This window comes from Argentina silus (genome assembly GCF_951799395.1).
Source record: "Argentina silus genome assembly, chromosome: Y".
NCBI lineage: Eukaryota > Metazoa > Chordata > Actinopteri > Argentiniformes > Argentinidae > Argentina > Argentina silus.
The window spans coordinates 32170012-32188105 of record NC_139654.1 but is presented as its reverse complement, the minus strand read 5'-3'; the positions used below and the strand labels follow the sequence as shown (position 1 = coordinate 32188105).

General features: G+C 48.8%; 1 protein-coding gene across 2 annotated transcripts in view; it reads right to left on the bottom strand.

The window, feature by feature from the left end:
• Positions 1–10488: 10488 nt before the first annotated feature.
• The window catches only part of LOC310824222 (wings apart-like protein homolog), a 69020-nt gene continuing 61414 nt past the window's right edge, over positions 10489–18094 (bottom strand). For both annotated transcript variants that reach the window (XM_083697047.1, XM_083697048.1), the window contains one exon: positions 10489–10982. In XM_083697047.1, the coding sequence (XP_083553173.1) occupies positions 10923–10982 (60 nt within the window). In that variant the 3' untranslated portion in view covers positions 10489–10922. The remainder of the gene's footprint in view (positions 10983–18094) is intronic.

Here is an 18094-nt window from a genome sequence, read left to right as displayed (position 1 = left end):
AGACGAGGGAATGCAGTTGAAAGGCAAACAGACCACCAGATAATCCAAAGGAAACACTAGAGAATAACAAAAACCAGGAATACTTGAGACAGAAGAACAAAAGATATTCACTGGAGAAGGCTTGAAAGCCTAAAGCACAATGGAGGCGATTCCAAGCTAAGACCAAGGAACATCCTCTCTTAAGGAGAGGTTAACAATTAGTTGAGATTAGGAACACCTGTGGTCCATTAGTCTCTGGGGGCGATCTCTGCCAGACGGAACACGGTTCCGTCACATGGTGACCCTATACCAACTACCACCCCCACTATACACTCACCGACCACTTTATTAGGTACACCTGTTCAACTGCTCGTAAACGCAAATATCTAATCAGCCAATCACATGGCAGCAACTCAATGCATTTAGGCATGTAGACATGGTCAAGACGACCTGCTAAAGTTCAAACCGAGCATCAGAATGGGGAAGAAAGGTGATTTAAGTGACTTTGAACGTGGCATGGTTGTTGGTGCCAGACGGGCTGGTCTGAGTATTTCAGAAACTGCTGATCTACTGGGATTTTCACGCATAACCATCTCTAGGGTTTACAGAGAATGGTTCGAGGGTTCGAGACGACAGAAAGGCAACAGTAAATCAAATAACCACTCGTTACAACCAAGGTATGCAGAAGACCATCTCTGAATGCACAACATGTCGAACCTTGAAGCAGATGGGCTACAGCAGCAGAAGACCACTGTGGGGGGACATGCAGCGTTCGGCCTGTAGAGGTAGCTACAGGACCGTGGCCAGGGTTCGAAAGCGAGGCTGGCTGCGCACCTGTTGCGAATCAAGCCTCGCTAACGAAAGGGTTTAAGATGTGTGTGCCTCTGTGTTCGAGAGGACGGAAGGACGGCAACTGGAAAGTTGCCGAGTGCATGGGGGCTGAAAAGCAATAACTAAAAAGAAAAAACAATAACTTTATGAATAAACGGGACCTTTCCCTCACCACACCACTGTGTCTGCCTCTCTGTGAACATGGAACTCGTTACAGTGGTGCCCAACGTGGGGCGCAGAGAAATGGAGGCGTTAAGCGCGGCCATCGGAGGGATGGCCCTCATACTGGAGCGGCAGGCCCAACTCCAGCAGGAGCAGCAGTCCGCAATGGGGGAGATGGCGACGGCGAGGGCTGAGGACCGTGCCCTCTTCCGGCAGCTCGTCGGGGCCATCCAAGCGGGACCGGCGCCCGGGTCGCCACAAGGTCCCCCCAAGGTACACCTCCAGAAGATGGGGGACCTGGACGACCCGGAGGCGTTCCTGGCGGTGTTCGAGGGGACGGCGAGGATCTCGGGGTGGCCGGACGGCGAGTGGGCATACCATCTGCTACCCCTCCTGTCAGGGGAGGCGCAGCTCGCTGCCCACAGCCTACCAGCGGCCGCCCAACGGGACTACCCGTCCCTGGCCCAGGCAATTCGAGACCGCCTGGGCCTCACACCGGAGGAACACCGTCGCCGGTTCCGGGCCCTGACGATGGAGGAGGGGACCCCAGGATCTCACGACCGCCGTAGGCTTGGCAGAGGACCATCTCTCCCTCCCACCGCGGGAGCTAGGACGACCAACCCCGGCCCAGGGGGCAGGGGGGCCGGTGCCCAGGAGGAGCCGAGGGACCGGAAGGAGAAAGGCCGGGGCCCCAAGGACGAAATGGCAGGGGCGCGCACATCCAGAGCTAGCCCTGGCCCCACAGGCAGCACCCCGGGCGACAGGGGGGGTGTGTTGGCGATGCGGACGGCCGGGCCATGTTCAGGCCGAGTGCCCGGTGATGGAGGTGGGGCACGTCGTCCGCATCGGCGACATACCGGGCCCTCCCCCCGGACCAGGAGCGGCGTATCGTGTTCAGGTAAGGATACAGCATGATACGCACCAGGCGTTCTTGGATTCGGGCTGCATGCAGTCCATGATCCAGGAGCGCCTGGTTCGACCGGGGGCAGTGTTAAAGGCGTCGAGGGTGTTGGTGAAGTGTGTGCATGGGGACATTCACGAATACCCTGTGGTCGCTATCGAAATTCATTATGGGGGGAAAAAACATAGTGTACAGGCGGCGGTTAGCCCGTGCCTCACGCATCCCCTTATTCTGGGTGTAGATTGGGAGGGGTTTCCTCAAGCGGTAAAATGGGCTACCGGGGTGCGTGCACGACAGAGAGGGAGGTGTGAGGCGTGTAATGTGCTCTGTGCTGAGGCGGCGCCTCGCGACACTGCCGAGGAGCCGGAGCCGGCGGGGGGGTCTCAACCCGAGATTTCCCCGCCGAACTATCCGCTGCTAGGCGACTTCCCCCTCGAGCAGTCTCGTGACGAGACCCTACGATCGGCCTATGACCAAGTGACAGCAATTGATGGTACTTTGGTACGGCCAGACACAGTGCGAGCCCACCCCTATTTTGCGATTATCAGCGACAGGTTATACAGAGTAAGTCGTGACTCACATAGTCAGGAGGCAGTAACCCAGTTGTTGGTTCCCCGTAGCCGCCGGGAAATGGTCTTCCAGGCGGCTCATTTCAACCCCATGGCGGGCCATTTAGGTTATGATAAGACACTAAACCGTATAATGGCTCGATTTTATTGGCCGGGAATTTGGGCAGAGGTGCGTAGGTGGTGCGCTTCTTGTCGCGAATGACAGTTGGTAAATCCCCCAGCCATTCCACGGGCCCCCTTGCGGCCCTTACCATTGGTCGAGAACCCATTCGACCGCATTGCCATGGATATTATCGGGCCATTTGATCGGTGTACACAGGGATATCGATTTGTGTTGGTCTTGATAGATTACGCAACCCGATACCCCGAGGCAATACCGCTGCGCAATATCTCTGCCAGGAGTGTAGCGCAGGCATTGTTTCAAGTAATCTCCCGCGTGGGAATCCCGAAAGAGAATCTCACCGATCAGGGCACTAATTTTATGTCAGGCACGCTCAGGGAACTGTACGGGTTGTTGAATATCAAGGCGATTCGAACCAGTGTGTACCACCCAGCCACCGATGGCCTTTGTGAGCGGTTCAATCGGACCTTGAAATCAATGATCCGGAAGTTTGTACACGAGGATAGTCGGAATTGGCATAATTGGCTAGATCCCCTGCTGTTTGCGGTACGGGAAGTTCCCCAAGCTTCCACCGGGTTTTCCCCGTTTGAATTACTCTACGGGCATAAGCCCCGGGGTGTCCTAGACCTTCTTAAAGAAAATTGGGAGGAGCGAGCCCAGGAGTGTCAAAAGCGCCTATACGACAGGGGAACTAACCTACGAGAATTTACACCGGGAGACAAGGTGCTCGTTCTGTTACCCACCTCCAGCACGAAATTACTCGCGAAGTGGCAAGGGCCGTTTGTGGTCACACGTCGCATGGGGGATGTGGATTACGAGGTAGTACGCTCGGACCGGGGGGATAGCTTGCAGGTGTATCACGTAAATCTCCTTAAAAAATGGAACGACGTGGTCACTATTGCTCTGGCTACAATAATTCCAGAGAGAGAGGAGTTTGGACCGGAAGTCCCAAAATCAAAAGTTAGCACTCCGGTCGGCATTGATAACCATCTCTCTGCTAGCCAGACCACGGACGTTGCAGATTTGCAAGCTAGGTTCGCTGACGTGTTCTCTCCCCTGCCCAATCGGACTACGCTTATCGACCACCATATAGAAACGCAGCCGGGTTTAACGGTGCGCACGCGTCCCTATAGGTTGCCGGTACACAAACGAGACATTGTGTGCAGGGAATTGGAAGCCATGCTGGAGCTGGGTGTGGTCGAGGAGTCCCGCAGTGACTGGTGTTGCCCCATCGTGCTTGTTAACAAGCCGTATGGGTCTATACGGTTCTGTGTGGATTATAGAAGGGTTAATGCGGTCTCCAAATTCGATGCCTACCCGATGCCCCGGGTTGACGAGCTCTTGAACCGGCTTGGCACGGCCAAATATTTTACGACATTGGATTGTACGAAGGGATACTGGCAGATTCCACTCTCGCCGGTATCCCGGGAGAAAACTGCATTCTCCACTCCGCTCGGGCTATTCCAGTTCACGGTGCTCCCTTTCGGGTCATTCACAGTGACACCTGGGCGCAGCATGTGCAGAGTGTGGCGGCTGTTCTACGGTCCCTGAGGCAGGCGGGGCTGACGGCCAACCCGAAGAAGTGCGTGATCGGGCGGAGGGAGATCCGGTATCTGGGGTACCACTTGGGTCGAGGGGAGGTGCGGCCGCAGATTGAAAAGACTCCGGCCATCGCCGCCTCTCCACGGCCCAAGACTAAAAAGGAGGTGAGGGCCTTCCTGGGGCTGGCTGGCTATTACCGGCAGTTCGTGCCAGGATTTTCAGAGCTGGCCAGTCCCTTGACGGACCTCACCCGGAAGGGTGCCCCGGATCCGGTCCAATGGTCGGGCCAGTGCCAGGGGTCGTTCGAGGCCCTTAAGGGCGCTTTTTGTGGAGAAACGGTCCTGTATGCGCCTGATTTTAACCTCCCTTTCTCCCTACAGACGGACGCGTCGGATAGAGGACTGGGAGCAGTGCTGACCCAGCGCGTGGAGGGGGCTGACCGGCCGGTGCTGTACCTGAGCCGCAAACTATCGGAGAGGGAGGGCCGGTACAGCACGGTGGAGAAGGAGTGCCTCGCCATTAAGTCGGCGGTCGGCGCTCTCCGCTACTACCTGCTGGGTCGTGCTTTCACCCTCTATTCCGACCATGCTCCCCTCCAGTGGCTCCACCGCATGAAGGATGTGAACGCGAGGATCACCCGGTGGTATCTCGATTTGCAGCCCTTCAACTTTTCGGTCGTGCACAGACCGGGGGCGCAGATAGTCGTGGCAGACTTCCTCTCCCGTGCAGGGGGGGGGGAGTAGGCTGTCAGCCGGCGTGTCCCCGGCCTGTGTTGGGCGGTGGGGGTATGTGGGGGGACGTGCAGCGTTCGGCCTGTAGAGGGAGCTACAGGACCGTGGCCAGGGTTCGAAAGTGAGGCTGGCTGCGCACCTGTTGCGAATCAAGCCTCGCTAACGAAAGGGTTTAAGATGTGTGTGCCTCTGTGTTCGAGAGGATGGAAGGACGGCAACTGGAAAGTTGCCGAGTGCATGGGGGCTGAAAAGCAATAACTAAAAAGAAAAAACAATAACTTTATGAATAAACGGGACCTTTCCCTCACCACACCACTGCGTCTGCCTCTCTGTGAACATGGAACTCGTTACAACCACACCGGGTGCCACTCCTGTCAGCTAAGAACAGGAAACTGAGGCTACAATTCGCACGGGCTCACCAAAATTGGACAATAGAAGATTGGAAAAACGTTGCCTGGTCTGATGAGTCTCAATTTCTGCTGCAACATTCAGATGGTTGGGTCAGAATTTGGCATAAACAACATGAAAGCATGGATCCATCCTGCCTTGTATCAATGGTTCAGGCTGGTGATGGTGGTGTAATGTTGTGGGGGATATTGTCTTGGCACTCTTGGTGGAAAAGGAGATTCGCATCATGGATGTGCAGCAACTGCGTGATGCTATCATGTCAATATGGACCAAAATCTCTGAGGAATGTTTCCAGCACCTTGTTGAATCTATGCCACAAAGAATTAAGGCAGCTCTGAAGGCAAAAGGGGGTCCAACCCGGTACTAGCAAGGTGTACCTAATAAAGTGGCCGGTGAGTGTATATCAACAGGCAGAGAAAGAGAGAGATGGACAGAAGAGACGATGCTGTATAATTCCTATTGATTTCCAACCTCAGGCTTTTTTCTCTGTGGAGGTAGCTGATTGACAGGAGGGGGAGAGAGGATGATATTCCTCCATCTCTCAGAAGAACATCCATACTCATTGGGGGAATTTACATCACTCATTAGCCTTTAAGAAATCCTGGCAGAACACTGCTCTCATTAACTTGTCTCGTCATGTTCTGACACGACCACGTGTACAGGTCCCCATCATGAACCCCCCCCCCCCCCCCAATTATACTCATCAGAGGATCTCTGTCTGCAAACTGTCACTCCCTGGCGCTTTGGTAAGTATACAAACTGTGTTTCTATTGTCGTGAGTCAGCCATTGAGTGTCACAGAGGGAGGAGAGAGGAGAAAGATTGAGAGCAAGAGAGGGAAGATAAGAGGAGGGAGAGAGTGAAGAGGAGAAAGAGAGAGTCTTCACATACAGTACAGTACACACAAAAGAAAGCTCTCAGTCGTGGACAATAAGGACAAACAAGATAGAATACATAGTCATGCATACACTGGCTCCTCTTCATAACAATACCAATACAGAACAATACAAAGTTCAATATCCCAAAGATTGTATATAACCCTAGTAAGTATGGGAATGTAAAACATTTACAACTCAATACAAGACATGAGAAAAACATTATATGTACTGAAAGTAGCAACTGTTTGTTTGAGATACAATTATTTACAATGTCCTTCAAATGGGTACGAACATTTTCCTGCAGTTGTCTTTTTATATTTTTAAAAGTATTTTTTACTTCAAGTGACAAAACTCAGAAATATTGTATAAAATTAAAATATCAGCTTCAGAAAAATAGTTGAGAGTTTCTAATAGTCATTAACCACTATGTACAGGTGCATTTACATTCTAGTCGTTCCATTCAGGACCAGATTTTCAAATCAACAAGCAGGAAACGTATTCATTGCAGCTCTACAAACCAGAACAAAATAAAAACCTGCTGTCTGTATGGCTGACAGTATCTTATTGGAGCACAAGACGGGTTTGTTAAGCTGAAACTATTTTTATGCAGAAAAGGTTCATGAGTAGTTGGGACCTTACATCCAACAATGTGACTAGATACAAGGACACACTCCTCGAAGTCAGGAGACATGATTATGAAAACGATTAAGTGGCAGCTTAAAGACCATCACTTCATTTAAAGCCACAATCCGTAATTCAAAACAGAACAAAAATGGCAGCCGCGCCACATTAAGTTGAGAGATGGGGTAGGAAAATGTTACCTTTCAAATCAATAGACAGAATTCTGAATGTAAGGACTGACACTTTGGGACATCAACATAGGAGTTTTAAACATATTTTTAAGCTCTAGAGGGGTTGTTTACATTCCTGATCTTTGTAAACATTGGAGTAAAACAATCTTATATTTTGAGTTATGATGGGGTACGAAATTCATAAGCAATATTCTTCAAGAATCAATGGGTACATATATACACTCACCAGCCACTTTATTCGGTACACCTTGCTAGTACAGGGTTGGACCCCCTTTTGCCTTCAGAACTGCCTTAATTCTTTGTGGCATAGATTCAACAAGGTGTTGGAAACATTCCTCAGAGATTTTGGTCCATATTGGCATGATAGCATCACGCAGTTGCTGCAGATTTGTCGGCTGCACATCCACGATGCGAATCTCCCGTTCCACCACATCCCAAATGTGGTCTATTGGATTGAGATCTGGTGACTGTGGAGGCCATTGGAGTACAGTGAACTCATTGTCATGTTCAAGAAACCAGTTTGAGATGATTTGAGCTTTGTGACATGGCACGCTATCCTGCTGGAAGTAGCCATCAGAAGATGGGTACACTGTGGTCATAAAGGGATGAACATGGTCAGCAACAATACTTAGGTAGGCTGTGGTGTTTAAACGATGCTCAATTGGTACTAGGGGGCCCAAAGTGTGCCAAGAAAATATCCCCCACACCATTACACCACCACCTGCCTGAACCGTTGATACAAGGCAGGATGGATCCATGCTTTCATGTTGTTTACGCCAAATTCTGACCCTACCATCTGAATGTCGCAGCAGAAATCAAGACTCATCAGACCAGGCAACGTTTTTCCAATCTTCTATTGTCCAATTTTGGTGAGCCTGTGCGAATTGTAGCCTCAGTTTCCTGTTCTTAGCTGACAGGAGTGGCACCATCATCATCTCGAACCAGTCTGGCCATTCTCCTCTGACCTCTGGCATCAACAAGGCATTTTCGCCCAGAGAACTGCCGCTCACTGGATATTTTCTCTTTTTCGGACCATTCTCTGTAATCCCTAGAGATGGTTGTGCGTGAAAATCCCAGTAGATCGGCAGTTTCTGAAATACTCAGACCAGCCCGTCTGGCGCCAACAACCATGCCACGTTCAAAGTCACTTAAATCACCTTTCTTCCCCATTCTGATGCTCGGTTTGAACTTCAGCAGGTCGTCTTGATCATATCTACATACCTAAATGCATTGAGTTGCTGCCATGTGATTGGCTGATTAGATATTTGTGTTAACGAGCAGTTGAAAAGGTGTACCTAATAAAGTGGCCGGTGAGTGTACATATTTATGCATCTAAAAATGGCTTCACAGATTACAAATTGTGGCTTTAACATGGGTGCATGGTATGAATCAGCAAACAAAAATACAGTAACAGTTTAATATTGTAATGTTTATGAAGATTAGGTAAGGTCAGAAAATCAAGCAGTCCCAAGTTTGGTTATAATAAAATGTCACCCCTTTATACTAAGGTTTCAGTCAAGTCAAATGGAAACCTTTTGTACAGCAGTTATTCGGCCTATGTCTAGCCAACTCCATGGGATGAAATCTACATGTGTGTATCTACATAGAGAGGGGGGAAGGAGCACCTCACGCGGTATCAGTTGAAGTTCTCATGATGACCGAGGTAAAAGATCTGGTAAAATACATTCACTAAAACAAGCAGCATAATTATTTCCACATGTAGACTTGTGTACTTTTAAGAAAATGTAAGTTACAATTTCAAACGATTTAAGTCAAACTGGGAAAAGACAAGGGAGAAAAGACATACCAAATAGCATTACATTTCAAGTGCCATTATTTAAAAAACAATGACTTAGAAGTACATTTGATGGCATCCAGACCTGCTGATTTCTTTGAAATTATTTTTTGAATTATGCTGTAAAGGAAAACAAGCAAAACAAGAAAAAGTGAATACATTTCAAAAGGAGACAGATTCTGACTCGATACCCTTCTGAGCTTATACAGATAATGACCACAATCAGAGAAACCAAAGCTTTAAAAGATTCCCTTTCCTTTTTCTACAACCATAGCAATCCAAGGGCAAACATGTACTGTATGTGAAATGCACAAGTGTACATAGATGTCATTCTCTCTAACACGCACGCACATGAAAAGGACACATTTTTATGTTATAACTAATGATTTCAGCCTCAGCTTAATTAGACATACAGAAACAAAATGATGCTATGAATGAACCAATGAAATGGTTCAAACGGTAGGATCCAAAAAGTTAATTCGGCATGCCAGTAATCTCAACCTCTCTTACAAGGAATCTGGTACCCGGTTGGAGGGTGCTTTAGAGTGCTCGTGGGAGGATGTCTCTGTGATCAATCGTCTTTGAGACATTTGTCTCTAAAGGAGGCTTGACCTGGCTGAGTAGGTTGTTGACTGTGACACGTCTGTCAATACGTTGACATTCCTCTTAGCTGAGCAATGTGTGACTCAAGTATTTGAGGAGGGCCTTCCAGTCTCATCGACCTGTGAATGTGAAGATTGAACAGTGTTGAAACAAAAGACAATGGTACAGTGCCTTCGGAAAGTATTCAGATCCCTTCACTTTTTCCACATTTTGTTGTGTTAGACTCAATTTAAAATAGATTAAATTAAAAGAATTTGCCATCAATCCACACACAATACCCCAGAATTACGAAGTGAAAACAGTTTTTTTTATTATTTTATTTCAGTAAATGTATTAAAACTGAAATACAGAAATACCTCATGTACATAAGTATTCAGACCCTTTGCTATTACACTCTTAAAAATTGCTAAAATGCAAAAATGTCATCATCAAATCACTCAGTAAGTCGAATTGAGTCCATCTTAATGCAAGGATAATAGTTAATGTAATTTTGGAATTTATATCTTTGTTTTTGTAGGGCCTCTGATTTGCATAGGAATCAATTACACACTGTGTGGATCAGGTTGTCATTACAAATTGAGCAAATGGAGAGGAACAAAACTGCTCAGGAATGCTACCCTGAGGCCTGGGGAGACTTACAAAAAGTTGAATGGTGGAGAGGAAAAAGCACAGTCGATGGGACATCATCATCTCAGTCACTCTACAAAATTGGTCTATAACCAAGTGGCCAAGAAGAATCCCTTAATGGAAAATAATCTCTCTCATATCCATAATTGTGTTTGCAACAATGAATTCAAGTGATACAGCAAAGAAAGTGGCTGGAAATGTGTTTATTAAGTTTTACTACAAAGCATTAAGTTTGGTGCAAATGCAGCAGATGCAATGCAGTTTCCGCACCATCTCTCGTGTGAAGAATAGTGGTAGCTGCATCAAGTTATGGGTATGTTTGTCACTGGCAGGGACTGGGGAGTTTGTCATGATCAAAAGAAAATTATGAAATTGTTCCTATGCAAATCAGAGACCCTACAAAAACAAAGATATTAATTCCAAAATTACATGAACTATTATCCTTGCATTAAGATGGACTCAATTCAACTTAGTGATTTGTTGACGACATTTTTGCATTTTAGCTAATTTTAAGAGTGTCATAGCAAAGGGTCTGAATACTTATGTACATGAGGTACTTCTGTATTTTAATTTTAACAAATTTACTGAAAATTCCAAAAAAATGTTTTCTCTTTGTCATTCTGGGGTATTGTGTGTGGATTGATGGCAAATTATTTTAATTCAATCCATTTTAAATTGAGTCTATAACACAACAAAATGTGGAAAAAGTAAAGGGGTGTGAATACTTTCTGAAGGCACTGTATGCGTTTACTTGGCTTTGGTGCTCCAGGTGGCGTGCGGTGTGTGTGTGTGTGTATGGCCTGCTCTTTAGCCTGAAGTGATGCGGAGGGACACTGCTGAGACATGGATCACCCCCTGGTGGCTTCACTGTACAGGGCCTCTGGGTGTGGTTGCCGGATCTGGTGTGACCACCACCCCCCCCCCCCCGCCCAAAACGGGCGCTCGGAGTGCAAGGAATCATCCGTTAACAGTGCTCTAGGTAGTCTATGACCCGAGAGATGGGCCCTGTGGTGCCCATTGCACACTGTGGAGAGATAGAGAGAGGGGAGAAAGTGTTTCAGTAAGCAACATTTGTAATAGGGAATTCAAATGTGTTTGAGTGTAAAAAGGAGTCTGACAGGAGAACAGAAGAGACAGAGAAGCAGTGAATGAGAGAAATAGAAGGAGAGAGGGATAAGTAGAGTGAGAGTTGGCAGCTGTCCAGAAACACTTATGTAAATCTCCATAGACAGTTGTGTCGATCTGAAAGGATTGGCGATAACTCTACCTAGCCTGTCTGAGGGCAGGGTGGAGCTACTAGCATCTTGCCAATACGCTATGAAAGCCCATATGTCACAAACTGCACAATGTAAACAAAACCGGAGACACTCCAGTAAATGTGTCAATTTACCTTACCTGCAAGCTTAGTAAACCTTGGGCAAAATCAGAACATATTTATATTGTCATATTTGTATCAGATTACTTTTTGCTTGCAATCATAACGGTGACGCCTGTCTCCAGTTAGTGTCTCTAGTTAGGTTTACATTCTGCAGTTTGTGACGTACAAACTTTCATAGCATATACCCATCTTAATCCTTTCAGATCTTCACAAACATCTAGGGCGGAGGAGGGGCTATGGGTTGTCTCTGGACAGGGCTACCTTAAAGAGAATACCTGATCTGTAAAGTTATTCCAAACAGAGCAAAGTATGTGGGAGAGAACTTGGTCATTGTCAGACAAGTCATCATCTTTCTGTAAAAAATGTACAGTGCCTATATAAAGTCTATCCCCCCCTTCAGAATGTTCACATTTTCACTTTCAAAGTGAAAGAAAAAAATCTAGATTTTCAATAATTTATTAAAAATGAAAAACTGAACACCTGTTTGCAAAAGAAAATCTACACCCCCTTGCTGTGGCTCTCCTAAAATTGATTGAGTGCAATGATAATTGTTAAAACTTTTAAATGTATAACCTCATCTTTGCAGGGTCCCTCATTTGAATTGGAATCAATTACACACTCTGTTGATCAGGTTGACACTAAAAACAGAGCAAATGGAGAGAAATAAAACTACTCAGGAATGCTACGCTGAGGCTGGGGGAGACTTAAAAAAAAATATCCAAAGTTGAATGGCTGAGAGGGAGAAACACAGTTGATGGGAAAAAATCATCCCGAACCTTGTTGAGTCTAGGCTTTCCTAGTTCGGAAAGCCTGGGGAAATCCTTTGCAGAAAGAAGCTCCAAAAAGGTGGAAACCTGTTTGAAATGAGTAACACCTCGCAACACCTTTCCTGGGCAGAGCTCCCAAAAAAAAAAAAAAAAGTTTTTCCTTCAGGATTTCTTACATTTTCTTCAATGTTGCAAGCTAGCATAGGCAACAACTCTCTGCAAAATAGTCTTACCCGGTTGGAAAAGACAACATAACAAGCAAACACATTCTAATGGGCATGCGGGGGAGGGTTCTTGGAACATCCAATGAAATTGCGAGCACATTGTCTCAATGCTCCGTCCAGTTCGATCCAAGCCAGAGCGGATAATAAAAAAAGTCTCCAGACCTCAAAAGAGACGTAAGAACGTGATTTGGTAGTATAGTTACGCGAGACTATATCATCCCAGTCACTCTATATAACTCTATTGGTCTATATAACCGAGTGGCCAGAAGGAATCCCTTATCTGTCTTATACCAATGTCTTGTGAGAGCCTTCTTGCTGGCTGCAAGTAATATTTTGGTCAGATACAGATCCCCTCTCATCTTCAATGTTCCCGAGGTACATTATAGGCCAAAATATCGTTCAAAACTCAGTTAAGATTGTCCCAAATTAACCTTATCTTTATACAGCTCCAGAAAATATGGGTATGGTTTGCCTACATGTCACCACATAACCTCCAACATGGTTGTTGGGTGGAAAGCTGCCTGCTTTTGATTTTGGGTGTGATAAAAAAGCAAGTGAAGTTCTTCCAACAGAACTCCCTTGGTGGAGGTATATTGTGTCTGATACATTTTACACCACTGTTCATCTGAAATGTCAATATTCAGTTCTGATTCCCATTTAACCTTTATCTATAGCGTTAAATCCCCCCTGCTCTCCACCAAACCTTCGTAAGGAGCAGAGATGCTTATCCCTTTCATAAAGTAATTCCTCAGTTGCAGATACCTAAAGAAATCCTGGGTCTTTAGACCATATTTCTCCTTCAGGTCCTGAAAGCTCATACATTCCCCACATTCCATAATAGTACATAATGCAGTGATACCTTTCTCTGCCCATTGTTTGAATCTTGGGTCTTGAATTTTAAGATTCCTGTCTTAAATTTAAAATCATATGCAAACCAGCTCAGAACCCGCATTTCCCTCTCTAGTTTGTATTTTTTCACTATAATGGCCCAGATTTCTAGCGTAAATACTGATATTGGGCCCATTTCTCAATATTCCCGTTAGTTCTTTATTTCCCACCAAAATCTAATTTCGGTAACCCTGCTTTTCCACTTCTATTTGCTTCCATCGTGCATGGACCATCTGATTTGCACCAACAGGCTAGAGGTCTGAGCTGTGCCACATAGAAATATTCTCTAAAATTTGGTAGAGCCCTTCCCCCTCCCCCCTATGGGAGTTGAAGTGTTGTGTACCTAATTCTAGGTTTCTTACCATCCCAGATAAACCTTGACATCATTTTGTCCCAGGCTATACATTTGTTTTGGGGCACCATAATTGGTAAAGATTGGAATAAGTATAGCAGCCTCGGTACATCTTAACCACTTCTATTCTCGAGCTAAAATCCCAAGGAAGTGTGGACCATATTTCAACATCCTTTTGAATGTTGTGATCAATGACATTGTAGTTAGCCACAGACACATTAGAACTTAATTAGCCTTTTATGAACAATGGATTTCATGTTTCTAACCTAGAGGAGCATCTGGGCCCATTCCAGGCCCTGTGATTGGTGGCAGCACACCAGTGACCCCTGGAGTGACAGAGAATAGCTGCTGAACTTCAGGATGAGAAGAGGCACCCCTTCCTACATCTGTGTGCCCCTATCCATTACTCCCATAGCTTATGAAGCCCTTCCCAGAGGGTAGGGGAGTAACACCTGAACAAACTAACTTCAACCACTGGCTCAGTCAGGCGCGGATGACTGTTGAGAGGGCCTTCGGACCAGGTCATCATACAGTGGGAACTTGTCCTTCTCATCCCCCCAAGCTGATCCCCCCCCACTTCTCCTTAGGACATTGCGCACTTTGATATACTTTTTGTACTTGAGTCTTTTTTTTATTTTTTTCACATGTAAGTGGCATTGCTCACCGGTTCGATGAATTTCACGCAACTTGTTATTGAATGTATTGGCACTGTTATGTTTTTTTCAAGCAAAAAGTTTGCTAAGTCCGCACCAAACGAGGTAGGTGTGAAAGCGTCTGTGGGGGGACATGCAGCGTTCGGCCTGTAGAGGGAGCTACAGGACCGTGCCAGGGTTACGGAAGCGAGGCTTTGTTGCGCACCTGTTGCGAATGAAGCCTCATTGACGAAATGGTTTAAGATGTGTGTGCCTCTGCTTTGTTGGGGGAGCTGGAAAGCGGGTACTGAAAAGTCCCGACAGAAAACTTATAAAATAAACGGGACCTTTCCCTCATCACCACACTGCGTCCGCCTCTCTGTACACAAGGGACTCGTTACAGTGGCGCCCAACGAGGGACACAGAGAGAAAGAGGGAAATGGAGGCGTTAAGCGCGGCCATCGGAAGAATAGCCCTCATACTGGAGCAGCAGGCCCACCTCCAGCAGGAGCAACAGTCCGCAATGGGAGAGATGGCGACGGCGAGGTAAACCTCCAGAAGATGGGGGACCTGGACGACCCGGAGGCGTTCCTGGCGGTGTTCGAGGGGACGGTGAGGATCTCGGGGTGGCCGGACGGCGAGTGGGCGTACCATCTGCTGCCCCTCCTGTCAGGCGAGGCGCAGCTCTCTGCCAACGGCCGCCCAGCGGGATTATCCCTCCCTAGCCCGGGCGATCTCGAGACCGCCTGGGCCTCACGCCGGAAGAACACCGTCGCCGGTTCCGGGCCCTGACGATGGAGGAGGGGAACCGGCCCTTTGCTTACGCCCAGCGGCTGCGGGACCCGAGGAACAGCTCGGCGGAGGAGGTCGGGGACTGGGTCGTGATGGAACAGTTCCTCACGGGGATCTCGGCCCGAACCGCCGCCTGGGTCCAGTACCACCGGCCCCAGGATCTCGCGGCCGCCGTTACCTTGACGGAGGACCATCTCTCCCTCCAGCCGCGGGAGCCCCGGCGACCAACCCCGGCCCTGCGCCAGGGGACGGGCACCCGGAAGGAGCCGTGGCGCTGGACGAGGAGGGGCCAACGCCCGCCCCGAGGACGAGATGGCAGGGGCAGACACGTCGAGAACCAGCCCTGGCCCCACAAGAAGCACCCCGAGCGGCAGGGGGGGTGTGTTGGCGCTGTGGGCGGCCGGGCCACGTCTAGGCCGATTGCCCAGTGATGGAGGTGGGGCAGGTCGTCCGCATCGGCAACATACCGGGCCCTCCCCCTGGACCAGGACAGGCGTATTGTGTTCCGGTAAGGATACAACACGATACGCACCAGGCATTCCTGGATTCGGGCTGCATGCAGTCCATGATCCAGGAGCGCCTGGTTCGACTGAGGGTATTGTTAAAGGCATCGAGGGTGTTGGTGAAGTGTGTGCATGGGGACATTCACAAATATCCTGTGGTTGCTATCGAGATTCATTTTGAGGGGAAAAAGCATAGTGTACAGGCGGCGGTTAGCCCGTGCCTCACGCATCCCCTTATTCTGGGTGTAGATTGGGAGGGGTTTCCTCAAGCGGTAAAGCGGGCTACCGGGGTGCGTGCACGACAGAGAGGGAGGTGTGAGGCGTGTAATGTGCTCTGTGCTGAGGCGGTGCCTCGCGACACTGCCGAGGAGCCGGAGCCGGTGGGGGGGTCTCAACCCGAGATTTCCCCGCCGAACTATCCGCTGCTAGGTGACTTCCCCCTCAAGCAGTCTCGTGACGAGACCCTACGATCGGCCTATGACCAAGTGATGGTACTTTGGTACGGCCAGACACAGTGCGTGCCCACCCCTATTTTGCGATTATCAGCGACAGGTTATACTGAGTAAGTCGTGACTCACATAGCCAGGAGGAAGTAACCCAGTTGTTGGTTCCCCGTAGCCGCCGGGAAATGGTCTTCCAGGCGGCTCATTTCAACCCCATGGCGGGCCATTTAGGTTATGATAAGACACTAAACCGTACAATGGCTCGATTTTATTGGCCGGGAATTTGGGCAGAGGTGCGTAGATGGTGCGCGTCTTATCGCGAATGTCAGTTGGTAAATCCCCCAGCCATTCCACGGGCCCCCTTGCGGCCCTTACCATTGGTCGAGAACCCATTCGACCGCATTGCCATGGATATTATCGGGCCATTTGATCGGTGTACACAGGGATATCGATTTGTGTTGGTCTTGATAGATTCCGCAACCCGATACCCCGAGGCAATACCGCTGCACAATATTTCTGCCAGGAGTGTAGCGTAGGCATTGATTCAAGTAATCTCCCACGTGGGAATCCCGAAAGAGATTCTCACCGACCAGGGCACTAATTTTATGTCACGCACTCTGAGGGAACTATACGGGTTGTTGAACATCAAGGCGATTCGAACCAGTGTGTACCACCCGGCCACCGATGGCCTTTGTGAGCGGTTCAATCGGACCTTGAAATCGATGATCCGGAAGTTTGTGCACGAAGATAGTCGGAATTGGCATAAACGGCTGGATCCCCTGCTGTTTGCGGTACGGGAAGTTCCCCAAGCTTCCACCAGGTTTTCCACGTTTGAATTACTCGACGGGCGTAAGCCCCGGGGTGTCCTAGACCTTCTTAAAGAAAATTGGGAGGAAGGGTAAAAATGAGATTCAATACGTCCTGGAATTGCGCACAAAGCTCCACGCCCTAGGGGTTATCTCACGCGAGCATTTGCAGCAAGCCCAGGAGCGTCAAAAGCGCCTATACGACAGGGGAACTAACCTGCGAGAATTTACACCAGGAGACAAGGTGCTTGTACTGTTACCCACCTCCAGCACGAAATTACTCGCGAAGTGGCAAGGGCCGTTTGTGGTCACACGTCGCATGGGGGACGTGGATTATGAGGTAATACGCTCGGACCGGGGGGATAGCTTGCAGGTGTATCACGTAAATCTCCTTAAAAAATGGAACGACGTGGTCACTGTTGCTCTGGCTACAATAATTCCAGAGAGAGATGAGTTCGGACCGGAAGTCCCAAAATCAAAAGTTAGCACTCCGGTCGGTATTGATAACCATCTCTCTGCTAGCCAGGCCACGGACGTTGCAGATTTGCAAGCCAGGTTCGCTGACGTGTTGTCTCCCCTGCCCGGTCGGACTACGCTTATCGACCACCATATAGAAACGCAGCCGGGTTTAACCCTATAGGTTGCCGGTACACAAACGAGACATTGTGTGCAAGGAATTGGAAGCCATGCTGGAGCTGGGTGTGGTCGAGGAGTCCCGCAGTGACTAGTGTAGCCCCATCGTGCTTGTCAACAAGCCGGATGGGTCTATACGGTTCTTTGTGGATTATAGAAGGGTTAATGCGGTCTCCAAATTCGATGCCTACCCGATGCCCCAGGTTGACGAGCTCTTGGACCGGCTTGGCACGGCCACGTTTTTTACGACATTGGATTGCACGAAGGGATACTGGCAGATTCCCCTCTCGCCGGTATCCCGGGAGAAGACTGCATTCTCCACTCCGCTCGGGCTATACCAGTTCACGGTGCTCCCTTTCGGGTTGTTCAGAGCCCCAGCCACTTTTCAGCGCCTCATGGACCGCATTCTGCGGCCGCACTGCGGCCGCATCCAGGTAGGCAGCACCTATGCTGCTGCCTACCTGGATGACATTGTCATTCACAGTGACACCTGGGCGCAGCATGTGCAGAGTGTGGCTGCTGTTCTGCGATCCCTGAGGCAGGCGGGGCTGACGGCCAACCCGAAAAAGTGCGTGATCGGGCGGAGCGAGATCCGGTATCTGGGGTACCACTTGGGTCGAGGGGAGGTGGAGGGGGCTGACCGGCCGGTGCTATACCTGAGCCGCAAACTATCGGAGAGGGAGGGCCGGTACAGCACAGTGGAGAAGGAGTGCCTCGC